The sequence below is a fragment of the Melopsittacus undulatus genome, unplaced genomic scaffold, assembly GCF_012275295.1.
Source record: "Melopsittacus undulatus isolate bMelUnd1 unplaced genomic scaffold, bMelUnd1.mat.Z mat_scaffold_175_arrow_ctg1, whole genome shotgun sequence".
In the NCBI taxonomy this organism is placed as follows: Eukaryota; Metazoa; Chordata; class Aves; order Psittaciformes; family Psittaculidae; genus Melopsittacus; species Melopsittacus undulatus.
In genome coordinates, this window is record NW_022994135.1 from 46,325 (window position 1) to 74,221 (window position 27,897).

At 38.5% G+C, this 27,897-nt stretch overlaps 1 protein-coding gene across 1 annotated transcript; it reads right to left on the bottom strand.

Annotated features, from left to right (window-relative positions):
* Window positions 1–2,389: 2,389 nt before the first annotated feature.
* On the bottom strand, window positions 2,390–27,595 carry LOC117438367 (ras-related protein Rab-12). Its single transcript, XM_034073908.1, has 6 exons — window positions 27,354–27,595; window positions 14,043–14,103; window positions 6,809–6,947; window positions 6,187–6,276; window positions 5,146–5,250; window positions 2,390–4,622 (listed from the first exon to the last, which is right to left on the bottom strand). Exons 1-6 carry the CDS (start codon window positions 27,583–27,585, stop codon window positions 4,509–4,511), a joined length of 741 nt encoding a protein of 246 aa, XP_033929799.1. The 5' UTR covers window positions 27,586–27,595; the 3' UTR covers window positions 2,390–4,508.
* Between the last annotated feature and the right edge of the window lie 302 nt (window positions 27,596–27,897).

Sequence of the window (27,897 nt, forward strand, 5' to 3'; positions counted from 1 at the left end):
GTGGAGCCTTTGACACTGTTTCCCACAGCATCCTTCTGGAGAAACTGACAGCTCATGGCTTGAATGGTTGTCCTGCTTGCTAGGCAAAAAGCTGGCTGGATGTCCAAGCTCAAAGAGTGGTGGTGAATGGAGTTCAAGGCAGTGGTCAGTCACAAGTGATGTTCCCCAGGGCTCAGTATTGGGGCCAGTTCTGTTGAGTATCTTTATCAATGATCTGGATAAGGAGATTAAGTGCATCCTCACTAAGTTTGCAGACACCACCAAGTTGGGCAGGAGTGTTGATCTGCTTGAGGGTAGGAAGGCTCTGCAGAGAGATCTGCACTGAGGCTAATTGCATGAGGCTCACCAAGGCTCAGTGCCAGTTCCTGCACCTGGGTCACAGCAACCCCATGCAATGCTACAGGCTTGGGAAGAGTGGCTAGAAAGCTGCCTGGCAGAAAGGGGCTTGGAAATGTTGGTCAACAGCCAGCTGAATATGAACCAGCTTATGCCCAGCGAGCCAAGGCAGCCAACAGCATCCTGGCCTGTATCAGAAACAGTGTGGCCAGCAGGGCCAGGGAAGTGATCATCTCCCCGTACTCGGCACTGGTGAGGCCACATCTCAAATCCTGTGTTCAGTTCTGGTCTCCTCACTACAAGAGAGACACTGAGGTGCTGGAGTGTGTCCAAAGAAAGGCAACACAAGTGGTGAAGGGTCTAGACCATAACTCTTATGAGGAGCAGCTGAGGAAATGGGTTGTTTAATCAGGAGGAGGCTCAGGGGATAACTTACAGCTCCCTACAACTACCTGAAAGGAGGTTGTAGTGAAGTGGGTGTTGGCATCTTCTCCCAGGTAACGAGACAGGACAGGAGGGACAATAGGAAATGGCCTCAAGTTGTGCCACGGGAGATTTAGATTGGATATTTGGAAAAATTTCTTCACCCGGAGGGTTGTCAACCATTGAACAGCTCTGCAGACAAGTGCTGGAGTTACCATCCCTGAACATATTTCAAAGATAGGCAGATGTGGAGCTTAGGGATGTGGTTTAGTGGTGGACTTGGCAAGGTTAGGTTAACTTTCGGACTTGACCATCCTAAAGGTCTTTCCCAACCTAACTAATTCTATGATACTATAAATGAGGGAATGCTGAAATCTCCAGCAAGGGCACAAACACCCAGCCCTCAATTTGCTTTAGTAAGTTTCTGTATCCTGGCTTTTAACTTCCAGTCTTTTTTTTTTTTTTTCCCCCCATTCTTCTCATCCTCCTTCATCAGAAGTACCAAATGTTGACATTAGTTGTGTATTTCTGCTCTGCAGCAGCAGAACATCTGGTGGAAGGAAGATGTGACTGTCACTATTCCTCTAGCTCACATCACCAGTATGTAATTAAAGATGTCCTGGTAAGCCAGCAATTTTCTGCTTTCTCTGTACCAAGACTCACTATTACACAAAAGAGAAACTTCTCATCTTCCTGCTTTCCTTCTGCTCACCTATGAAGAAGCAGTCTGTTAACCACTGGCTAGATGTCCATTACGGGTAGATCTAAAACTTTATGGACACAATCAAATACTGTATGAGTCTTCTGATAGACATAACCTTTGGTTTTGGTACAAGACACACTGCTAACTAGATCGTGAAACTGTGCAAACCAGATGAAATTGTGCAACTGCAGGAATTCAGTATTTTAAAACCTAACCACGCTGAAATCAGTGGCAAACTACTGCTCAATGACCATGACCTGCCTACCATTAATTCATGAAAGTCAAGAAACCACCACTACTTTGGAGATGTTACTACCTAATTTCTGACACTCCTGTGATTTCTGCTTGCCATGTTTGCTTATTGAAAGACACTACTGTGTATTTCTGTCAGCATGAAGAAACCGCCAGGGACTAGAGGAACTTGGCAGCATCTGATGAGTTTGGTGATAAAGCAGACTGGGCTTGGTATTAAAAGAAAACAATCCCCACACACCCCCTGAAGACTGGGAATGGGTTACCCTTAACCAGGACTCCCAAAGAACAGCCATCTGCTAATGTAAGTTAAATCAGACTTAATGCTGCAGCTAATGGTCATCTCCCCTTCATCCTGTGACCTCTCAGTGGTTGTGCAGACCATTCAAACAGTTTATCATTAGATGTCAACAATGGCTGCTGAACTTCCAGATGAGGCAACAGAGCAACAAGAATAACCCTTTTCCCAACCCATCTTTCCATGGCACACTGCAAAGGCATACTAGGTAAAACAAGGACATAAATGAACTTTTTTTGACTGATATAAAAGTTGCAGAGATAACATTAGGAGAGAAAACCCTCGTTGGTCTCATAGTACAATGGATGCAAAGCAAACAGGTTTCCTGAATGTTTTATAATTTCTAATGAATAATCAAACACACTTACATAAATACGTCTTTCTCAAATGCAATAATTTTTAATTTTTGGTACAAGAGACTGGAATCCCAATCTACCTATATACAAACAGCACAGAATTACAAAAAGAAAGTTTATCTAAGTCAAATTTCTTAATTTTTATTAAATCCAAAACTGCAGGAAAAAAAAATCACAAGTTTCTAAGTACAAATAAAGACAAATTGGCTAAAATAAAATAGTTGTCAAATTAAAACTCATTTCCATAATTTTCCCCTCCTTGCTACTGCCCACAGTACCATCAGAAATCCTGTAAGCACTTTAGAAATTGATTTCATCTTATCAATATGATAGTAAACAGGAAGTTTACTATGTAAAAAAGCAAACCATTTAGGCACAAGGTGGCAGAAGACATAAGCACAAATATCAACCACACTTCTTTACTTTGCCTGTTGAAATCCAGGTGTGCTAAGGACCTGCATGGTATTGTATTCAGAATGTCAGAGCTTACTCGGTGAAATAAAGGCTCATCTCTTATTTATTTATTAAAATGTTAACAGTTTGCTGTGTCTTTTTTCCTTCTAGAAAACAGAGAGAAGCTGTTTAAGTCAGTGGTATACTTTCCTGGTCAATTCCAGTGTTCTGGCTAGAAGAGTGGCAAAAGTGACAAACTGGGTTCTGGCACCAGAGAATGAGAAGCAGAGAAGCTGTAGTGTGAAAAAGACTGGTTCATACTTGTGTTGCCAATGTAATTAATAGTTTGGTGACCACCCGCTAAGATAGCATGACAAGCAGTCACATGCTGTTTGAAGGTATCAGCTGGGCTAGGTCATCAGCTGCTCTCCCAACAGAGCAGTGATCAAGGTGAACAACTAACATCTGCTGCTTTTCTAACTACACCTAAAGGAACTGTCAAACTGAAAATCAAATCCTAACAAAATTAACACAAGTGTTGTTCCATAGTCCAGATTCTACCTTTTACCCATCATTTGATACTTGCCATTCTAATAACAGGTGCAGTTCCACTGTCATTCATAAATACAAAATTTTATTTGCACTTCATTAGTTTAGAAAGACCACAATGTTTTTCAATACCACAACATTCAGGACACACCAAGTTATTCAAATATGTAACTATTGATTTACCACAGCTAAACTAAACAGTGCATTTTAATAAAAGATATACCAAAGATATAATTCACAAATTCATTATCAGACCAAAACCTAACACAGTATTTGCTTGATGGGAATAATTTCCATCATTAGGAAAGAAAATAAGTTTACCTTAGAGTCCCTTCCCCCCAACCCTACAGATGTCCAGACAAATACACATATATATTCCTTACCACAGGAAAATGTATCTTTTTTTTTCTTTTTTTTTTTTTTTAAGAATTTGTCTAGGACAGCAGCATTGCTTTTTATACCTTCTTTTAAAACTTGAATATATCTCCATTCTCTTATCGAAACTTAATGATTCTTGCAACCAACTTTATGCTTACGCAGAAAATTATATATGCTATCTCAGAGTGCAATCTTAGATCTGCACCAGATGTGATGTCTTGGTACACAAAGAAAGGGTGCAGCATTAAACAAAATAAATAAAAGACTGCCAAAAAAATTAAACTTAGCTTTTCAATAAATCCAGTCAGCAGAGGATGCTACAGCCAAAAGTGTTTTCACTACATTAAAAAGGAAACATAATGCTGATTATGGAAGCTTTGTACATAAAGTCCTCTGTTTTTAAAAAATTTGTCTTTAAAATAGTTAGCAAAGCACCATATACTTATCTTCATACCAGAAGAGCTTCTGCCTGCCTGTTTATAATAACAAAGAACTATTACAACATTTATGTCAAGAATAGGTATAGATTTAATTTCTCCTCCTCCTCAACCAGAAGTGTGGTAAACCCCCCACCAACTGTACAGTATTTATAACACTGGGGCAATGAATGAAACATCATTGTGAGGGAGAGGGGTAATAATTAAATGTTATAGCTGAATCCTATATAGGATCACATATTTGCATATTTACAAGTTAGTGTGTAGCTCTGACTTGAATAACAAAGTGCAACGAGAAACTGCCGAATGATTGTAGTGCAGAGTAGTACAGATACTTTCTTTACCCTCCTGCTCCTATTTTTCACACTGTATGGAGTAACAAGTCAACAGCAACGGACATGTGGCCTTGGAGGAGGCAGTTCTGGTGGGATTTCTGGCTCTGGTTGCAGGGACAGGATACTGTTGGACAACTCATTTCTTATAACATCCAGTGGCATCTTAAAGAAAAGAAAAATCACCTGTAAACAGTCATCTGCAAAGAACTCGGCACAAAGAACTCGTTTCAAGAGTTCATTGTCAGCCAAAGCCTTAATTGAAGGATCTTCTGGTTTGTATGAGTGAACTACATTCTAGTAAGTTTAGTTAATAATTTCTTTCAGAAAAAAAGTTACAAGACATTGGTGAAAATAAAGCCACTTCCTAAACTAATTACAACAAATCACAACAGAACTGCCTACAAATGAAAGCAGGCAAACATACAGTCAGCTGCTGATATATATGGAAGTTGTAGCAAAGAGGAAGTATAGCAAATAGGAGATGTTTACCAAATTTGAAAGCAGTATTTATTAACAGAAGTGTTCAGCAGAGTCTGTGAACTACATCATGCTCACTATGTATTAACCAAAAATTTCACCTGACTGTGCACTTGCCCTCTATGTCCTCCCAACAAGTATCAGCAGTCACTATTTAAACACTGACCATTTTTGTGGTCAGAGGTGCTACCACCTCTATATATTTTACCTTTTTCAGAATGTCATCAACAAGTTTTAGAAATATTTCATCCACATTAAAATTATCCTTGGCACTTGCTTCACAGAACCGCATCCCAGTTATTTGCTGTGCAAACTGATGGAAAAGAAAACAACTACATGAAGATATGCACAAATAGCAACAAAACAGCAAAACAAGCACTCCTCATTAAACCTTCAAGGAAAACAAAACCCATAACCTTCCTCAAATCTGCAACTAAAGTCTAATTCAATTAATAATTCTGAATCTCCGAGGTACAGCAAATATTGCCACATATAATTTTCACTTTAAGTCTGTTTACTTGAAAAGTGTGCTGCATTTTTCCAGACTTAAGTCTGAGAAACTCATGTCTTCAGTTAACATGGATTGTTGCAGATTGCCAAAAAGTAGGAACTTCTCACAAGAGTTAATCTCAACCTTACTATTAAAATTCAAAAAAGAGAAGTACAGATGTAAGAATTAGCCTTGACTCCAACAGATAACAGGTAGCTGAAGGAAAATGTTTTGAGGATGTCCATACTGATTGTGTCCTGATGAAGATGGTGCTATGATGGTCACACTAAGATGTATCCTTTTGTCAAGTTCCTTACCACTTTGGGAGTTGGAAGAGAACAAAAGAAACATGAAAAGGTGAGCTAAGTAATCAAGCAGGACTGCTGCCTGTCCTAAGGTACTACTGAAAAGCATGTTTGGAAGAAGGCTCACAAAGATGTGCAGAGCATTTGTGAGTCAAGTTTCCACTATATAATCTTTCAGAGCCCAAAAAGGAGTATCCCCTGAACTACTGTGTAGTGCAAACCAACTTGTAGTTTACTCTTTCTTTAGATCAAAGACATGCTGTTCCAGTATCAACACATATATCTGCACATTCCATAGAAGTAAATACCATATGGATTTTGACAGAATGCCAGCACTCTCAATATGCTTCTCAATATATAAGTCTGAACAAGGCTAGCTATGGATGATCAGCAACAACCCCACAGCAGTTTTGCTTCTAATAATAACTAAGAATTTGGTTAGACCTGTTCTTACCTTTTCTCCCTGCTGTCGAGTAATCTCTCGATCAACTTCACAGTCCAGTTTATTGCCAACTAACAGAAGCTCTGCATCTTCTGAAGCATACTGCAATTAGAACATTTTTAATGAACTAAATCTAGAAATGTAAAGATTGTGTAATGTAAACACAATATGAAAAAGGGCAATTTCCCTACTAAATAAGGAACCACACCTATACAGTTTATATGCAAGCGTTCTTTCCAAAAGGTATTTCAAAAATCTTCAACTTCAATTTTTAAATTCCATTTTTAAAACAAGAATTTAGAACTAGCTGTTCTAGTTTATCTAAGAATGAACAGAATGACCTTATTTCACAGACAGGAAACAAAACTCGCCCCCAGTGAACAGGTAAATGAGTAATGTTACATATTTCCACTGAGACAATTGGAACAATTCTAGTTCAAAGAAGTGGGAATGGACAACCATTTTGCAAAATCAGTGCATTAATGTTAACTCCTGGCTAAAAGAATCCACTGAAAATTAGTCAGCGTTAGTTTAACAATCCTGTATCAATGCTGTTACAAGTCTTATAGAGTATTTTTGAGGAAAAAATGGCTTCTTACAAAAACTACATAAAAAGAAAATACTTAAGGCCTACCTTATCAATCATTTTCATCCATTTTGGCAAATCGTCAAATGTTTCCTTCTTGGTGATATCATACACCAAAATAATTCCCTTGGCACTTCTGTAATAAGCTGAGGTAATGCTGTTGAATCTCTCCTGACCTGCTGTGTCCCTAAGAAGCAGCAGCAAACATTGGCACAAATATTTCACCAATTTGCAAAGTACAGAATAACTTTGTTTACATTTTAATAAAAATGTCCCCACACTCATTAGACACTCTATTTCCAAGTTTTCCCTCTATATGTGGGAATTTCAGGGAAAAAAATTAATGGAGCAGCACTTTCAATCATAGAAAGTTTTGTATCCAGACTACTTATCCCATACTAACTTTGCCAAGAAAGGCCACCAAACAGTTCTACATGTGTCTGAGAATGGAGCCCCTTTTGTGTTGTTGGGGTTTGTTTGTGAGGTCTTTATGTTTGTTTGGGTTTTTTTGTTGTTGTTTTAATAGCTCTGGGGAAAAAAAAAAGAAAAAAATAAATGGATACATGCTTATCAAACACAGCCAGACACCCAGCTATAAAACGAGCAATGCACTGATCACTATGATTTGAGCTTTCAGAGCCTTTCTGGATCAACCACAGCAATTCAACCATGGTTCCAAAACTAATGCTACTGGCAAAGCTGAATGAAAAGGGTGAGCAACCACTATGTCATATGGTTTTTGAAAGTAGATGCCTGGCTTTCATGCATGCATCTACTAATGCAGGTGTTCAAATAACATTTCCATTCTCATTTTTATCACTGTAGGCGTTTTGGACAAGGGTATTTACTTTAGAGGCTATTTTCCAGCAATGACACCAGGTTTTCTGTACTAGCTACAGATTATGTTCCAACGTAGATGAGACAGAAGGGCTATATTTTACTGAACCATGAAAACCAGTGAACTGCTTTTAATATCATCAAGCCTACTTATGGAAGACTTTTGGCAGTTTAGTATACTAAAAAAAGTAGCTGGTGCATAATCCTAAGTCTTAAAATGTGACTGGTATCACAACTGGAAAGTAAGTTATATGGTGCCCCAAAGAGATCAAGCATTTGCTGTTTGAATTCAGACTCCAGGGTCAATAGATAAATTTGAAATTTCACTGTTGGAGCACGCCAAAAGATGGACCAAAATTAAGAGCGGGTGCGGAAAAAAGTTCACGTGTGTTGGCACTCAAAAGGAACTCTCTTTAGCAGTCACATTTTAGACAAAAGGAGGAGGAGGATGAATTTGGGAATGAGATTAACAATGGAGACCTGAAACACTTGTTACCAAAAAAAAAGTAATGTTCACAACATGCCACACTGATTATCCTGAAGAATTCTCTTAAAGTTTATGCTCAACAAGCAGTAGAATAGAGTACCACAAGCCTATCTCGATCTTCAAAATGTCTTTAAGAATTTCAGCTAAGCAGGTTTGTAAGTGGAATATTTTCTTCTGAAATTGCCACAAGTGTACTTGATAGCAACAAATTTTTGCTAGCAATTTCACGAAGTAAAGCAGTGTTGATAAGAAATAGATTTGAAACCTCTGCTTCATAGTCTGGGGAAAAACACTAACACTTCACTGCAAGCCAATGGCATTGCAGCAAGGGGCAGAAGAGAATATATCACATTCATTTTTATTTTATTCAAATCCCATTCTCTACTCAGAACTTCTGAGTTACATTCATACAAATTTTTGGGACTCTACAGAAGGTGAAAACAGGCAGCCTGTTTCTGTAAGGTCAGACCAACTTTAGATGGTGAATTGGTTGCTTTCTTATCACTAATGAGGCATTTTTATTAAAGCAATGTAAGTTCTGGCAGCTGAAATTACATATGTAAGTATTGCTCAGAGCTAGTAACTCTACTCGCTCTTCCATCACTTCTTCGCTATGGTCAGATTTCATTTTTGAAAGGTGCTTTGGATGTTCATTCCATTAAATATTTAAAAATTCTAGTATGAACCGTTGATTTTCCACATATGGATAACATTGCTTTAGTACTTATGAACATACTACTCAGAATAAAGACCTTGCAGAGCAGCCACTGCCATGCCTTGCTAATCCATCATACTGATCAACTGTATTAAGGATGAGATCATTTTAGTTCCATCATTCTGCAAAGACATAACTAGATGGCAGGTGGAAGGGCATATCTCATGTGGAAGAATGCATCAATCCCAGCTTTGGCCAGAATGATGGGAGAAGAAAAATGTTCCTTCCCTTCCTCCCCCCCTCCTGACCAATCTTCCCTGTTTTCTCTGTGCCCCTACCAGAACACAGAACTAAAAGGGCTATTTCAGAGTCACCAGGCTAAGGACTTACAGCAACTCCAGCTCTGAGAGACTACCAGATCACTCAGTTAATATATTAGAAAAAAAAAGAGGAAACAAACACACCAGTGTTCAACTACCCTCCCTGAAGACAGTCATCATCACTGGATAAGCCTAGGGGTAAGCAATAGAGCCAATCATGTAACATTACTCTCTTCCACTACAGCTGTCTTCAACTTCACGTTTCCCAATGCCGCTGAGTGCTGTATCACCAAGTCTACCTGGTACTATCAGCCTCTTCTCACCCCACAACACCCTCAGGCTCTTTAAGTTTATAGTATTCCCAGGCTGTTGCTCTTCTCAGCTGCTGTACCCCCAGGTACTGCATTCCCCTTGTGTAGGCTGTTCACACAAATATCACACGAAACTTGTAGGCTGGCTTGCTGACTATTTCAGACACACCACATACTGTGGCCAGTTTAAAACACCCATGGACAGATAGCCTGGCTAATTACAGTGTATTATGGCTGACTTTCTTGGCCTTAAGTCATTGATTTCCCCACACTTCATGCAACCAATGCCTCTACTGATGCAGCAAGTTTAAATGAAACCAGTCAACAGGTTTGTGACTGCAAGAATGATAACCCTTTCTGACTGCAAGAATGAACCCTTTCAAACTAAGATGAATTTGTGGTCTCTAACATTATATAACATTGTACTAGTCTTCAAATAGTAAAGTGAAAATTGGAAAACTATTTCTGCAATAATTTTAGAATGCAACCCCCAACTACCTAAGTAAGCTTTTGCTTGAGTATCAAGTTGATCCTTCATGTGGCAAATCTCATCTGAGCAGTTCCTATCTTTTTTTTTTTCATGAAAATGTGCACTAAATTCTTCTAATATTGAGGGAAAAATTACAAACCCTAATGCAGAGCTATTATTAAAAGCATATCTGACTTAAAATGCCTTCTTTCCATGTGCAGTGCTGGAGCAACTAAGTTGGTTACATCATTTTCATCAACGTATTACACTCCTGCCACTGGACTATTTTAGTAAGAACAGCTACTGAAGCACTAGTTGAATGCTGGAAAAAGAGTTGAGCACTATTTAACTGGGCTAACAGTATGCAACTTCATTAATTTCATAAGTGATACTAAGGGCTACTAGTTCTTTACTTGCTCTGGTCAAAATCAACATAACAGAATAAGACAGTTCAATTAAATTCATAGAATCATAGAATAGTTAGGGTTGGAAAGGACCTCAAGATCATCTAGTTCCAACCTCCCTGCCACGGGCAGGGACACCTCACACTAAACCATATCACCCAATGCTTCATCCAACCTGGTCCTGAACACTGCCAGGGATGGAGCATTCACTGCCTCCCTGGGCAACCCATTCCTGTGCCTCACCACCTTAACAGTAAAGAATTTCTTCCTTATATCCAGTCTAAACCTCTGCTGTTTAAGTTTCAACCCATTACCCCTTGTCCTATCACTACAGTCCCTAATGAACAGTCCTTCCCCAGCAACCCTGTAGGCCCCCTTCAGATACTGGAAGGCTGCTATGAGGTCTCCATGCAGTCTTCTCCAGGCTGAATAGCCCCAACTTTCTCAACCTGTCTTCATACGGGAGGTGCTCCAGTCCCCTGATCATCCTCATGGCCCTCCTCTGGACTTGTTCTAACAGTTCCATGTCCTTTTTATGTTGAGGACACCAGAACTGCACACAATACTCCAAGTGATCAAACTCAAGAAGTCCAAATAATAAAATACTACAACTTGATCAATGCTTCTGTCGTCACTAAAAAAAAAAAACAAAACCAAAACCAACCTGGACAACAGACTACTCCTTTTTAATAGTAAAAGTTTTGTGTTTTTTTTTTTTTAATAAATTGTTCTAATGGAAAAACACCAGTATTTCTAAATTATAATCAGAAGCAGTGTATGACTCCTTGACTACCTATCATCTGCCACAATAAAATCCCACCGCATGACTGTTTTTCTGCTTCCAAAACAGAAACTAGACACCACTCCAAAAATACAAACATTACACCAAACAAAAGCAAATAGAGAAAACACACAAAGACCATTTCAAGTGTTGACATGTCATACTCACACTATTTCAGACTGCATAAAGTACAATACAAATACAGTTTATCTTAATTAAAATAGGTCTGGATACTTTTTACTTTACATAAATGTTCTCTCTAAACGAACACATGGACAGACTCAAAACTGGAACGAACAAAACGACCACAAGGACAGACTCAAAACTGTCTGGCTCTGAAGATAAATCAGTTTTTTATGACTGGTAGTGTGAAGTGGCAATAGAAAGGAAATTTTTAAAACACAGATAAAAATTTAACACTTCCACGTTCTCTGTGTTTTTATGGACCCTACATGGAGTATTTTTTTAAACATTTTAGTTATTTTAGAGATTGATTTTAGTTGTCAAGCTGAGCTTTCTTCCTCCCACAAAACACAATTACAGTTAAGATCTTTTTCTTATATGAAATTATTTATTTCAGAGGACCTGAACAGAAGGAACTACATTCTGTTTTATTCCAGGATAGCTGATCTTTTCCTCAAACTACTCCTCAACCCAAAGATTTTCCAAGACAGTAACTGTTCATTAGAAAATGCCAAGCTGTCAGAATGTGAAATTTTTATGAGAAGGAACCAATTTAAACAACCTTCAGAAGGAAATCAAAACTCTTGCCTTGCCTGGCCACTGGCTTCCTTGGCATTTAACCTGCAGAGGTACCAGAGAGCCCCTTTGGCTTCGCAGCATGGAACTGGGTGTAGTGGTAGGGAACCACAGCTTCCAGCAACCACATCCTTTCATAAGGGAAGCCAGAAGTGACAGCTGCTTCTGTCAGCCAAGTGCCCAAAAGACCCAGGTAAGGGGGCACAGTCAGACACACTACTGTCCTGCATAGCAACTGCCAGCACACCTATTCTTCAAAGCATGAAAGAGGGGGTTCCTATTATTTGGTCTAACAAGCTTTGGAAAAACAATGACTGATTCACAGATGCTCTTACTCACTTGGACACTTAAGCTATCCAATAGTTGTCATTACTTTAACCCACAGCCTGAGCTGCATGCACGCAAATTTCTTACAGAATACATGAGGTTGTTTCAGCCAAGAACTGCAATGTGAAAGCAAATTTACTCTATTTACGACTTCTGGCAGCCCAAGGCGCACTACTACTATTCCACGTGGCATAGAAAATATGGACACCACTCTGTGCTCTCAGTGCTGCTCTATCGTTTAATTCTCTAACGAGCAGGATTATGCTCCTCTCATAATGTTTCCTGACTGAAACTCAGGGACCAGATAGGAATAGGTAAGCTACAGGTGAAAGCAGACGCCTCTGTGATCCTTAGTGCACAGTATTCCATCAGCAAAGGGATACAGGAGACAAGACCAATTTGTATACTACTAAACATGTTATATTAAGGGATTTAATCATATTCTAAAATACTACCTTTTTATATTCAATTTTCTCCATTTTAGCAGGGCTTCACACAGGAGTAATGGTCATATTTTAGCATCCTATCAATTTTTAGTTTTAAGTTTTCTATATCCTACTAGCATATTCTCAATATGTGGAAAATAATGGCTTAAACATATCTTTCCCAACAAGAGATCACCCCTATAAAGTATTTATTCAACATGAAGAAATTGTTTGATAAGCTTAGCACATTTCATAGCAAGAATTCATATCAGGCATACAGTAGCATCTCTGTATCAGAATTTTTTTGTTACCTCTGTTAGCTTCAGCAGACCCTGGCTAACAATTGCTGGCTCAACTGCCAGCCTTGTGGTCACAGGTTTCCAAACAGGGACAGATGATGGATGAAGACATGCCACTAACATTCAAGTATTAGGTGACTGATGATACCAAAGATGAAGCAGCAGTTAACTCAGAGGGAAGCAAGACAGACACATGGTGTGACAGAGTTGATGGTGACCTGCCAAGAGGAGTTAGTAAGCTGAATTTACTGCATCCATGTAATTAATGAGAAACCACCAGAATATCCCAAAAGTGTAACAGTGAGTATATTTAGAGCTTCCTCCCCGCTATGAACTGTTAGCGACTTTAACTACAATGCCAATTATGCATCACACACTGTTAATAAACCAAAGCTAAGCTTCTACACAGCAGTATGTAAGTTTAATGTATAGAACAGCTGGTTTATTCTCTCATAAAAATGTTTATGTATTGTATTACTTTGCATGACAAAGGAGCTGTTAAGCTCAATAATTTCTGAACTATAAAAACTGTATTTATCATTGACATGGAGAATCATTATCAGAAAACATGTAAACTACTCCACAAAGGAAAACTTAGCTCAGACTTTGAGTATTCTGTCATAGGACACTGGTATCAGTTAAGGTGTAGTCTTATTTGTATGGGATCATTTTACTTCTCAGTGTTGTTTTGAGTGGATATAATTTACTTAGTCTGGAATGCCCTTCACTTTAAAGTTCTTTACTATGGTTCCAAAGAGACAGCACTACCTATACCAAGTTTTAGAAAAACAGTTTAGAAAACACTGGACAGTTGTTTTAGAATTGTTGTTACAATTAAAGTCAGTTTTAAACAGTCCAGAAAATAAAAAAAAATAAAATACAACAGCAGCAGCAAAGTGTACTTTTAAATAGTGTCTATTTAACAGTCACCTTTTGTTGTTTGTAGAGCTCCTAATTTTGTTTCTTACATAGATTACGTAATTCTTTTGGAAAAGGAGCCTGAGACCTCTTTACCTCCCCTTCTTTCCCCTTTCCCCTCATAAAATTCTAAGAACTACTTGGTTTTGCTTAAGTCTTATGGGAATGGCAGAGGAGGAACAGGGTAAGAGCTAAACCAGCTTATTACAGTTAATAGTATTAGACAAGCATATTAATTCATGCTAGAACAAAAAAAAACATACTGCTGGTTGCACATTTGTTTTACTTACCAGATTTGTAATCTAATTTTCTTTCCTCTTAGCTCTACTGTTTTGATTTTAAAATCAACACCTATAAATAAAATACAGTAAACAGAAAAGGAGGAATAAGAAGCAAAACTAATGAGTGTTGTTTTTTTTTTAAATAATTTTAATATCAACTTATAACAGTAAGGGTTTGCACCACTATGGGTCACATTAGGAACATCATGGGGATTTGATAACCAAGATATAGTCTGTGAGCCTTCCAATTTGGCAGCATCACACCATAAACCTTTCACTTTGTGCAACACTTCCAGCAGCAGGTAAACCCAAGGGAACAGTAAAACAACAGGCAGGGTATGTCTGTTTCCTCCCTATTCACCTTGACTCTAAAGTACAAGCCTGCTCTCCCTCCAACTGGCACAGATGCCCTGGAGCTGTGGAGTGAACCAATCCCTCCACATCAGTTTTGCTCTCTGTTAAAAGGAACAATACACATCTGGTTTCCAAGCTGGATGCTTAGCTTCTGTAAAGCAATTTAGTAGAAAGTGCTGGAATAGCGGCTGGTTTATGAAGTTTGTCAGCACTGTCATTCTTAATTCCTGCAAATACATATCAGCAAACTGCTTAGATTTAGAAAGGGTATTTGACTTTTATAATTTCTTTTATACCTGTATGGTACTTTTATCCATCATCTCAAAACTCCAACCCTACTCTGAATGCATGCTAAATATAAAACCATGAAGACCTTGTTAGGCAGAAAAATTTTTCTTCTATTAAAAAAAAAAAAAAAACAAACCCAAAACAATCCTAGGCTGGCAATCAACAAGTCAGACATACTATGATCAAACAATACCTAAACACAAAAGATTACCATCTCAACTACAAGAATATTTCAGGTTATAAATGTCCTACAGTTATCACAGCATTTGTAGGTTGTGAACCAGTTGACTTTTGTACATATGTGTATGACGAGTTTTGCTTCAGTTCTTTCTGAACATTCATCTCTTGTAAACAGTGATAAATAAAATAGGGGGAAAGAAAAAAACAAGAGAAACGGTACAGACTAGTACACTTAAAACACAAAAGTGCAGAAGCATAGTGTGAAACACTTTCACTACTTCACGTACAATTGTACAGCATTGGGATCAAAGTGAAGAGGAAAGATTTTTTTTTTCTGTAACTACACATTTTCCCAATGTCAGCCCTTGGTAAAAACTGAGTGCCCCTGCTGATGTTGTTAGAATCAAGACTGCATTGTAACTTTGAAAAAAAGGACTGACCTTGGCCTTATGCAAAGTTTTAAAAAATTCTAATAATTTAGGTATGGGGGAAAAAAAGGGGGGTATTTTACATCCAGCTACACATTGTTGACTTAGCATATATTTCAAAATGTTTTAAAGACAGTTATGCCTGTAAAGTTGTTGATATGAGACAATAAAATGGAATAAGTTTTAAAAAACTAGATACGCTTTACTGATTGAAATATAAAGGATACAGTCAATTCTATTTTTATCTTGCAAAACAGGTTGCCACTATTCAGCTAGACTAAATAAATGGAAAGATCACTGATCTTTATTCTCCTTAACAAAAATCCCTTTGAACAGCTTGCATTTGCCCATCACATTGTGATAAAAGTATTTGTTACCACCGTAACATTTGTCCTCCTTCTCCATTAGCATCTAGCACACTTATTCACCAATTCTAGGAGAACTATTCAGAACATACGATGCTTATACTTCATTTACTAAAATGTATCCCATTCAAACCCTAGTAAAGTTCTTAGCCAGTACAGCAGCTGAAGAGTTAAACTGATTTGTACTATGGCTTACAATTTTAATGGCAATTTTCAAGTATTCACATGCAAATTGAAAAAAAAATAGAAAAATAGGATGATTATCATTTCAGGGCATTTATTAATCCTCACGTTAAGAAACAGTTTCTACACTTCTGAAAAACCACCATCTGCATTAGTGTAACAGCAGAAGAGAGTGAAATAATCCAGCTATGCTGTACTATCCAAAATACGGGAAATAAGAAAAGCAGTAATTACAAGAATTCTATTAATGAGAGCTGTCTTTTTTTATTAAGAGACACACAACCATTTCTACTGTTAAAAGTCTTCTCTACATAAATACATTCAGACTATGAAATACAATCGTCTTAATTGTCATAGCTTTGTCTACAGCAAAGACAGGAACTTTACTTGCTAAGGATATAATAGGTATTCACTAAAATTGCTTCAAATCTCTCATTTTCTCAAGGAAGTTTTGAATTATCCGCCCATGCGTCTCAACTCCAATTCTCAATCCTGCCATTAACCTCTATATACAACACAGTATACAATATGCCTTTCACCTGAGAAGTTTAGGGTAAAACAAAAAAATAATCTTGCTCTTCTCTCCCACAGAAACACAAGCAGAAAGAAGGTGGGTATACAGGTGGGTATACTTGTCTTAGGCTAAAAATTATACTGGTAGAGGAGCTTGATCTAAGCAGAGAGAGAATATAGCTCTGCTGTTTAAAGAAAAAGCCCCACTGTCACACAGCAAAAAGGAGTCCAACCGTCTCCAATCCAAAAATTGGCCATAAAAAACCCTCAAAGAAATTTAATGCAAGTTTCACTAACTTCACAACAAATATTTTTATTTCTGTAGAAGTGGTTTATATGAACCAATGAACAAAAAGGTTTTGTTGCATTTTTTAAAAGGAAAAATAAATAATGAACTATAGAGAGAAAATTCACCTAGTTATAATACATTTTCAACTTGGACTTCCTGGGACTAGCAGACACAACATATGGAGTAGAAAACAGCTACATATCAAAGAGATGATTTTAAAATACGTTAACAGTGTACTTACTTCAAAGGCAGATCTTTCTATTAATCATCTTAAGTCAGACCATGAAACATTTCCCCTGTTAAATTTTGCAACAAACAGGGCAAACCAGTAACAGTTTTGGAAAAGCAGACTCTTCTACAGAACTGTTTGAATTATTAACACTTAAGTCAGATAGCTTGCCAGAACTAAACAAAGGTTGCTCAACTGCTTTTCATAATAAGGAATGCTCTGCAAGCATCAACACAATACCAAAAGCTTTATGTATGCCAATACTGAAAGAAAAAAATCTGGCACCTTTCCTTTTGCACATGAAGAAACAAATTCCTAAGCCTGTTCAGGTTTCATTACCATGCTTCACCATAGACCTGCCAAAGGTAGTGCTTCGAGTTTACGTACAAATTAGTAATTTAATTAAAACAGCAACACAGTAATTTTTTTCCACTTCCAATTTCGAGTATCATCTTAAGAAAAAGTTCAAGGAAACAAATTATTTAGCTTGATTAATGTCAGTGAAATACCTCAACGAAAAGTTTCTCTATCCATAAAATTACTCCAGCTATTAAAACAAGATGAAAAACAATGTTCTCTGAAGTCAGTCAGAAAAACTAACACTTTCCATTATTACAGATAACAAATACTAGTCACACATGGACATTCAGAGTTATACAACTGCACCTTTTCATTGTTTGTACTTGCAGTTGTAGCACAGAAGATTTGGACTAACTCCTGAAACTCCAATTTTTCAGCAAAATAACTGAAAACAATTCTTTTAAGTTATCTCCATTTGGCACAGCATAAAGGAGATATTAAGTCTGCTCTTAGGAAATGGTGTTTGGGGTTTACTTCAATCAACACAGTATTGATGCCAGCAATACTTGATAAATTCTTTAAAATCCTTCCTTCAACAAACTCCTAATTTACAGTTGCTCTAAGCAAGATGCATGTTTCTCAGTCTTGTTAACCTTATTCTAAGACATGTTGAGTAGAGGAAAACTGTCAGAATTTTTTCAGGTTTCATGCTGTTTGTAATGATAGTTGTAGTCCTTGCACAGCTACTACTCCTGTAAGCCAGATCCCAAAACACAACTAATACCCAAGTTTAATAAAATTGTGCATTTGTTCTGTGTTCAGTCCCACCAAAGGCTACTTGAAGCTATATAGCTGCATGAACAGTGGTGTGCTAAGACACGTGCACTGACAGACAGGACTGGTATAACATTGTACTAGCACAGCTACACCAACAAGTTTCCCACTGTGCACCTCCAGTTATGGTGGGTATCGCCTGAAAGGTTGTCAACACCAGCTAACACAAGCCATTTAAGCATCTTGTGTCCTTAATTATGTAAATAGAACTGAGGGCATGAGCTTATATATAGTTCAACAAAACAGAGGAATCAATAATTACTGTTGACAACTGCATTAAATGTGAACAGCATGTCTTATAAAAATAAAGGATTTAGAAGGCTCTCTTCAGCTGCTACAACACCATCAAACTATTGCCTGGGTTTGCATGCTACCTAGTTTGCATTTTATATGCCTTCTGGATAATTTATTGTTAATGAATAACCAACTGTACCCATGTCAGTGAGCCAACAAGTGCATGTGCTTATGATCATACTGAAGTGTGCCCCTTTGTCAGGTCACAGTGATGTGAGGGAAATGAAAAGGCTTATCAGAATCTCCCCTGCAATTACAAATTCAGCCTCCTATCCACGTATCAGACTTGTATGGACCACAGGCAATCAATGTATTCAGCTGTCTAAATCATTATACTCGCACTATTAGTAAATCCAGATCATCACCTCTCTTTGTATGATTTAAAGTTGTGCATTTTTGGATGTCAATTTGACCCCCATTTTACTCTGGAAAAAGGCTTGGGTTTTTTGTTTGTTGTTTTTTTTTCAACTAGCAATCCAAACAGACAACCATACACATTTAAGAAGTAATGAAAAAGGCACAAAAATACAGATCTCAGCCCCTAGTTTGGGTTTCTGATTTTGTACCTGTGAAGTGTTTCAAAGTATAGGTCTTCAGCTTGCCTACCACTAGGAACTACAAAATGAGTTACTTCCCTTTCCCTGCAGGCTAGGTACACGTCAAATAAGGCATTGAGTATATTAACACTTACATGGTGTGCGTAAGGTAAGATTATTAGGTGAGGATTTTCAAATTTTATACAAAGCACACTGTTTCATAGCACATGAACTTTAGATTAAAAATATGCTTCATGCAAATGAGAACATCTATTACGACAAGCGCTCAATTGAAACTATGCTTTTTATTTTTTTTTCCCAGGGAAAATAAAGGGCTAGTAGAATAGACGAGGGTTTTTTTTCAAGTCTGTTAAGCACACTGTTAAGCAAACTGTCTGCACTCCTTTCAAAAATAAACAGCCTTAAAGGAAAGAAAACAGACACTCAAAATAGAAGTGCACTAATGAAGCTCTAGATAAGGGTAAGTCAGTGAGGGTGATTTATCTTGTCACTGAACCAAACTTCAGACCATTCCAAACTTGAGACTGAAATCCAATAAAAATGGAGTCTAGCCCAGAAAAGATTATAGCATATTATTTTCTTGCCCCAAACAGGAAATAAAAGCTATCTATGAAAGCACAAACTGAAACATACACAACTGGGTCTAGCCTCTGTCTTTAAAGCCAAAAATATTTGTTTAGGAATAAAACAAATAGTGAAAAAACTTCTTAAAATGTATTTTACATTTATGTTTTCAATACTTTTTCTCTCCCCTCCCCACTCAGTGCCAGAAAAAGGAAGTGGAAGCTGTTTTCCTTAATGCACACAGTGACCTTTCTGAGGCCAAGATTTCCTGATAATAAAATTAAAGGAAGAACTGGGAAAACAGATGCAAATGGAGCACAAAAAACCCCTCCAACTAAAATCAATTCCAACAGACTAAATTTGCATAGGCCTATTAGTGATTTGCATCAAAGCAATTCGATCAGTGAAAAATAATTAGACCATATTTAAAGAAACACAATCAGTTTAAACAATCAGAGGTTGTTCATTAATTAACCATTAGAACAAACATATAATTCAAAGACCGCAACAGTTTATTTAATTTGGACATCTGACAGCATCATATAGATAAATTTTCTTAACTTCTGCTACAACTAATGAGTGAGGTCACATGCTTCTTGAGCTACGAACCAGCTTCATTAGACCTTAACTAAATACAATACAACACTTAGACCTATCCAGAAACTATTGAAGTCAATGAGAAGATGCTCAGTAGCTTCGATACTGATTTGTACCGTCTTTCTTGAGATGGGGGAAGCCAACAACAACAAAAAGTACATGGGGGGGTAGGCAGGAGAGGGGAAAGATTATAAAAACTGTTTGGAGAAAAAAACAAACCCAAACACACTGTATCTTATTTTAACTTAAGCTGTAGGACATGCAGTTAATTTTAACATACACTAAACCACAAACACCTCTTTCAAACTGCATGTTATAAATTAAAGATTTGCAAGCATTATTAGTCAGATATGAGCCAGTTTGGATATTATTTTAGAGGCAGGTAAAGTTAATTGTCCATAAAGCTTCAGCATGTAATTCTAGAATGACTGACATGCAGACATTCGAGAACTGCTTGCCTAAAATAAAAGTGTACCCGTATCTCAACTGGCAACTGGGCTACAGCCCAGAGTGGAACAGATAAACCAACAACAGGGAAAAATAATTTATTAATGTATATGTCATGACTAAATGTTGAAGGTGTAATTTTAATGAGGTTTTGGAACACTAAGGTGATTTTTGAATGTCCATCATACATCCTTTAAACATTCCAGATCTTTAGTACTTCCAAACTCCATGAGAATGGAGAAAGTTACAACTTGTTTACATTCTTGTGGACAGTAAATTCAACCTTTCACAAAACGTAGGCTTTTGGCACTATTTATGGCACAAAGTTCAAAGTGCACACCAAAATTTTGATAAACAGAATGAGGTGGAAAGGGAACTTGTAAGGAATAAGACTCTGTGTCTTCCAAACAAGACTTAATTTCAAAACTTCTGATTACAGACAGGAAAACATAGTAAGCCACTGGTCTACCACTACCTGACCTGAACAGAAAACTGCATATGAAAAAACCCTACATTAATGAGCAGCACTATCTAGATTTTAAAAAGGTGGAATATATTTCAAAGTAAGACTGAATTTAGTGTTTTGGTTTGGGTATTAAGTTTTCCAATCCTTGACATATTGGAAGAAATAAGTTATAAAGGTGTTGCTATATGCTGTTAAACAGTTGCAATCTTAACTGGAAATACTAATCCTGTTTAAGGACAGCCTAGTGAAGATAGTTTACAAAGATTTCAGCATGTTTGTGATGAAAAGCACTCTAAAAATCCCATCTCTTCAATTTTTTAGTATAGGTAAACTATAATTATTTTGCATAGTGCATGCACTATTTTAATTAAATGAACATTTAAGCTCCCAGCAGAAAGTCCATAACCAAGACTCATACGACCTGACTGTACTTTCTTTCCTTTGCTACTGACGTGCTCAGCTGTTCACAGCAGAGACTGAGTTTGACAGCTGCATTCCACTCTCCTTGCAAACTAAACTCTATATTCAACACCATTCAAGTGGCCTCTTCATTTTGCCTGTTGCTTTATTTGTACATTCTCATACATGTACTAACTAGGCATCTAGAAGGTGTTCTGACAGTTCTGTAGTGTTGATATAACCCAGTACCAGCACATTTCTATCAGCTGAAGTTAACATCTGATTTACAAATGAAGAAAACAAATTCAATTTCATACTGGCTTTTCTTTGCAAGCTTTTGTTAATTAAAACCCTCATACCTCCCCAAAACTGAGTTCTTGAACCCTGGTAATTTGTGTCACCTACCTAGTACGTATTTCTATTTTAGAATATAGCTTTGTTACGTTATGAGGATTCATTATGCATAGAAAACAATTGCTGACTACACCAAATGCTGTAAAATGCTTAGCTGACACATAAGGCAAACCATGACTTGCCTGGTGCTTTAGGCTGGTGTAGTCTCTTGTGTCAATCACAAGTGGCTACACTGCTCCTAAAGGTAAAATACAGCTTCCAGGCAACACAGGCTTCTACTGCAAGTTTCATTTCCTAAACTCATGGTTACAGAACTTAAAACAAACAAGACAAGTTCATAGGTACTCTCTAATTATCTAAAGGTTTTGTGCAAGTCAAAATTGTTTTCTATGAGAGTTTCCAACCTCCTGCTCTCTTTTATTTGCAGTTTGTCAAGCAGTTGCAGCACCATTAATGAGATACTTGTTTATTTACACTATTTCTCTCTAGCCAAAAATCCAATATATAAGAAAATATATGTATTAACACCCTGGACATGCAAAGATAAGAATGACTGATTCTCAGAGAAATACTTATCACTGACCAGAATTTTCTTCCTTTGTTTGTACAACAGCAAAAATGTATCAGTCTGAGTTCACAGCTGATTTTGTGTGGAAAGCAAGAACATCCTTCTGCTATTTTGTCATGAGGTGGTAAAGCAAGAGACACCTATTTCTATCTTACCTTCCCCTTCCCCACCCCAACTAAGTTTTCAGTGCCATCTTATGGAAGGGGAAAAACAAACTTTAAAGAAAAATTAAAACAGATTATACTTATCACAAAGAGTACACACACATACAAGCACAGCAAAAAGATAAATGTTGTTCTAGTTGATAAGGGATGTTTTCTGGAAAACTTTATAGATTGTTCTTAATCTCAGATTACATGAGATTACTAAATTTGTTTTTAAAATAATTTTAATAATTATTTACAGAAAACTATTTTTCAAAACCACATGCCACATTTATAGTGCTTGTGAGAATAAACACTAAGTAGGTAACTGAAAAACTGATGAGCAACTTCTAGGGCAGTTCTGAAAAACGACTAATTAATACTTTTTAAATGAATAGGCTGATACATTTAAGTGAATATAATTATGTTATATGACAAGCCTTTGGGAATGGAACTTAACATTTATGTTGCTAGTCCACATTCTTTAAGGATAAGGAGAATGAGGAAAGGGTTTGAATTGTGTCAGAACCCCCAAATATATGTATGCATATATATGTTTGTATACATGTATCATATATGTGTGCATGGATTAAAACTAGAAGCTGCCTTCCTTAAGATTACTCTGATAAAATATAAAACCTAAAGTTTTCACCACTGATATTGTTTATTTGATGGACGTTAGGCATTTTGCATGGACATGGGTATTTTAAAAAGAACTGATAGAGAAGACTTCTTGGAAGAAAAAGCTATGGAGTGCTGTAAATCTAATGAGTTTCCAACTTACATGCCATCTCACACTAACATCAAAGTAAGGTGAAACAAGGTCAAAGAGTATTTCTGTGAGTCAAAGGAATCTTACACTGCAGTACATTTACATGCCACTGATCTGGATCCCATAAGCTACTATTAGTCCAAAACAGGTCACAGGTTGCCACATTTCCATCCTGATCCACAACAAATCTTTCCACTACAAATTTAGATGAGTAGCTCCACCTGTGATTTTGCTTGTAAACCAGGACTAAAGAAACCTTCAGTGTTTACAGGTCTGACTGTAGTTTCCTGTGAATAGCTCTGACCTTACCAAGGACAAGGCCTCTATCCTGGGATGCTTTCAGACTTGGTGGAAAAGAGCTGAAGGATAAGACTAGGCCTCGGAAACTTCACACACTAAGCCAGCATGTAAAAGAAAAGCCAAGGGAGCTCAACTTGATTTGAGTGGGAGAGCCAGCCATCTGAGAGGTGAGCCAGTGTGGGGCCTCAGGGTCAGAGATTAAAACCCAGAGAGAAGGGTGTTGCCTGCAGCAAAATTAGGTAGACAGGAAATACTGCTGAGTACAGGAATTTTTTGATCTGTCATGGAAGAAAACCAGAGGAGAGAGATTGGGAATGAGCTAAGATTGGTATATGCAGGTAGGACAGACAACTGTGAGACTTGGACAGATGCTGGGAAGAGAACAGAGAAATTTGACTGCTAAATAAAGGGACTCTGATGAAAAAGAGGGTGAAATAGCACCATTAAAATATATATATATATACATATATAAATTATAACATCACCACTATGGAAATCTGAATTAAGATGAAATTCTTTCAGAATAATAACTACTTGGGGCAGGGTAAGGAGTGGGAAGAAGCAAAGGCAAGTATTCTTCCTTCACTTCCCATCTTTGAATCTTTTCACAAATGAGGCAGTGAGTATTTATCCACTACTTTTGGAAAGATCATCCTTTCTCATGCCAAATTTGGCATTCCTATTTTTAATTGTCAAGTCTGAAAAACCTCCAAGTGACAGTTTTGGGTTTTGCTCCTGTATGAATAATGCAGGTGCATGGGAGTAAGATAACAAACCATAAACAGAGAACAAATTGTATTTAGAAAAAAAAGATGTGTATTTTGTTCGTTGACAAAGATAATTTGATGCCAATATTACCCATTGACAAGTGTTAATCCATTATAGAAAAGAAGTTACTGTAACTCCTCTGGATTTAACACTGGCAAGAAGAGAGTAATTTTACATCACTGAAGATACAGAGAAACATATCTAAAAACAATTTCTTCACCCAAACAAGTAATAAAAATAGTTATAACCTAGTAGTAAGAACAAACATTCAAATCCCACATAAAATTGGAAACAGCAACATTATTTCTCTGTCAAGCACATGCTAAAATCAGTAAACATTTGAGCATATTGAGTATTCACAGTACTATGTAAATAGCAGACTCAGTAGACACAATATTCTATGCAACTAACTTAATGCCCAAAATAAATACATCAAAAGAATTTTAGATCAACAGCACATTGTGTGCCGTTAGGAATAATGTGCTGAAATCTGCCAAGCTATTTTTGAACACTTTCAAAGAACTTCAGTATTTGAGACAAGACTGAAGACATGTTGATGTGTTTTTTATTACAGAATTTACCAATCTGGCAGTGTAGTCTTCTTAAATTAGCATTAAAATATTGTACCTTTCTTAATTGAATCTATACCTCCCCTTTTCAGCAGATACACTCCAGTTTTCAGAGACACAGCGTTATTATCCTAAACAGCACTTAGGGGCAGGAGATGGCCAAAGATTTTGGACATGTGCATTTTTCCACTGTCTGAGAAGACCTTCAGGTAGCCTGTACACTTTCATACAAAAGGTAAAGCGTTGAAAGTTGTTCTGTTTGGCCTATACTTCCATGGGTTTAGAATTAAATCAGAAAACGTAGAAGCCATGGTAAAGGTTAAGGGAGTAAATATGTATTCTAGCATGGTATTTAAAATACAGCTTCACTAATATAAGGCAGATACAACAAATTTAGTTGTTTGCTTGGTTACATCCCCTTTCAAATTTAATGTTGACATATACTCGGTTTACAAAACTTCTCCTGGAATCAGATCAGCCAGCCACAAGGTTTTCAACAGTATTTCAAAATATGTTCTCCACTGGTAACTCTTGAAAACCAGGGCAGCAAGTGGTGGCAAAGAAAGGGCTTTATGATTTCAACTGTGTATCAAAGTCTGACCTCAGGTCATTTTGGAGTATGGGTTATTTTCAATTTACATGAAATGTTATTAGCAGAGGTTACTTTTTTACTCTGTAGTTCAAAAAAGTAGAGTGCAAGCTGTGAAAAGCTCTTCCACTTGGCAGTCAAAAGATCTGGGGGAATCTCAACAGCTCTCAAGTTTAGTCAGAGGACCTTGAAAGAATGCCGTTAGTGCAGGTCTTTCTAGATGTATTTTGGTACAAGCTGTTTTTATGGTGCTTTATGTTGGCACACTTTGCACATCAAACATTATGTAATCTTCTGTCTAGCAGCATACCACGTTTATTTCCTGTTTCTTTTCTAAAATAAGGAATCTTCTCTGCTTCAATCACTGTCTGAGTTCTCTAGTGAATCAGTTTTGCTTCCAAGGCACCAGCCTGGAAGTCTGAACAGGGGTCTAGAGCACCTACTCTCACTTCTCAAGATTTGCATCAGGAAACTAACCCTAGCTCCAGACAGCAGCCCAACCTTGAAGGAACCCTTAATGCTGGTCAATCCAAAGAAGATGCATGTGAATTCAAAACAACATACAACCTGTAGAATTCATAAATAACACATTTCACTATTAGTTCTACTTCCTCAGCTGTACTGTATCTTCAATGAAGTCTGTCCATCTACAGAAGTAATCAGTATTTCTTAATTGCAACATATCACTTGAGGATTAATGCTTCTGATACATTACCATTGTCTAACTTCTACAAAGTTACCAGCTTCAAAACAAAGATATATTGACAATAACCACGCTAATCTGCACTACCAGGTTTTGATTTTTGGAGGACCTAGAAAAGAGTGAAATAACTGACAAAATACACATTAAAACTAAAGTAAAAGTAACTGTATATTGTTTTGTCACTAGAAGACAATTTTGGAAAGTAATAATTTGGCATCTAAAAGGCAATACAATCACTTTTCATCAGATGCCATAAGTTTCCTCACATTCCAAGCAACAATTAACCTAAGCATACACACTATCCAATGACACAGAGTTAACAAGCACTTTGCTGCAACACTAGGAGTTCAACTCCAAGGACAGGACTCCAATAACAATGCAGACTAACTTGCTTGTTTTCCTTATTTTACCCTTTTGTGTATATTAAAAGGCAGCAGGCCTTAAATTACCCCAAGACTCAGAGAGATGACTAAACCATAAATAAGACAGTGTACTACAGAACTAGGAGGCTGCTCTCCAGTTAGCTACGTGAAGAGTGAAACACGCAGCATGCTCAAGAGGTACTACTCTTCAAGAAACGAAACATAACTTCCTAAGATCTAACATCATGGGGGGCGGGGGAGCTCTTGATGAAGTCATAACATCAAACTGAAGTTAATCAGGCTATGGTCTGAAAGACTGTTTGAAGTCCCACTGACTACACTGAATGCACACCGTGCAATCTTTCAACTCCCGAAATACTCCTGTTTCCCTATATGCAACACATAAGACAAAAAAACCCATTTTACCAACCATCCCTAGTTTACTGGTTTTTTTTAACCTGTGCTCTTTGTCATTAGCAAGGCTGAAACCCAACACCTTCTCAAAACTTGCAATGATGTAACTAGGCCGTCCACGATCTCCCCATCAAAAGATGGGAAGCTCGGCACCAAGGGCTCCCGCCCCACACTGCCCATGAGTTTTCCACTGTGGAAGTTGGAGGAACCCACCCGGCTTGAGCAAACCTCACTCCGCCCGTGCGGAAGTGGGACAGGGACCACCACCACGCACCCTGAAGGGGACGATGCCTGGGAGGCCCAGAGGGCACACCCTCAGGCCGGCATGCGGGGAGGGGGCCAAGCTAGGGGAAAGGCGGGCGAGGGGCCAGGGAAGGCGGCAACCACACAGAGTCCCGCGTTCCCCGGCCGGGTCCTGCGGCAGGCTGGGCACAAGGGGAGACACCCCCCTCCCCCGGGACGGGACGAGCACGGCCGGCGGGCTCCCTTACCCACAGTGGACTTGCAGGCCTCGCAGAAGGTGTCGTCGGTGAAGCGCTCCATGAGGCTGGTCTTGCCCACCCCCCGCGACCCGATGATGATCACCTGCAGCTTGAAGTCGGCCGGCCGCGGCGGCTGCTTCCTGCGGCGGGACTGCCCCCCAGAGAGAGCCGGCGAGCCCGCCCCGAGGTCTAGCCCGCCGCCCCCCACCCTACGCTGCGGCAGCCCCGAGCCCGGCTCCATCAGCGACGCATGCGGCGGCGCCGCGCTGGCGCCGCGCTCCCTCGCCGCGCCCCGCTCCCGCCCTCCCTGCCACCGGCGCCGACACTGCGAGCCAGGGGTGGAGGGGGGACAGGAAGGACGAGGAACGGCCCGGCCCGAGAGGAACAGCAACACCGACCCCGACAGGAACGGGAACTGCGCCGCCGCCGCCGGGAGCGGCGCACCCAGCCCTGCGCCAGGCCGCGCAGCGCCCCCTACAGTGCCGGAGCCGCGGCCACGCGCCGCAGTGCCGGGGGCGGGGAGCGGCGGCGCTCCCGTGCCGCCCTTCCGCCG

Coding starts and splice junctions, on each gene's coding strand:
- LOC117438367 (XM_034073908.1), bottom strand. CDS start 27,585: ATGGAGCCGGGCTCGGGGCTGCCGCAGCGTAGGGTGGGGGGCGGCGGG. Junction 6,277..6,808: donor GGATGAAAATGATTGATAAG/GTAGGCCTTAAG, acceptor TTCTAATTGCAG/TATGCTTCAGAAGATGCAGA. Junction 4,623..5,145: donor TTGATGACATTCTGAAAAAG/GTAAAATATATA, acceptor CTTTTCTTTAAG/ATGCCACTGGATGTTATAAG.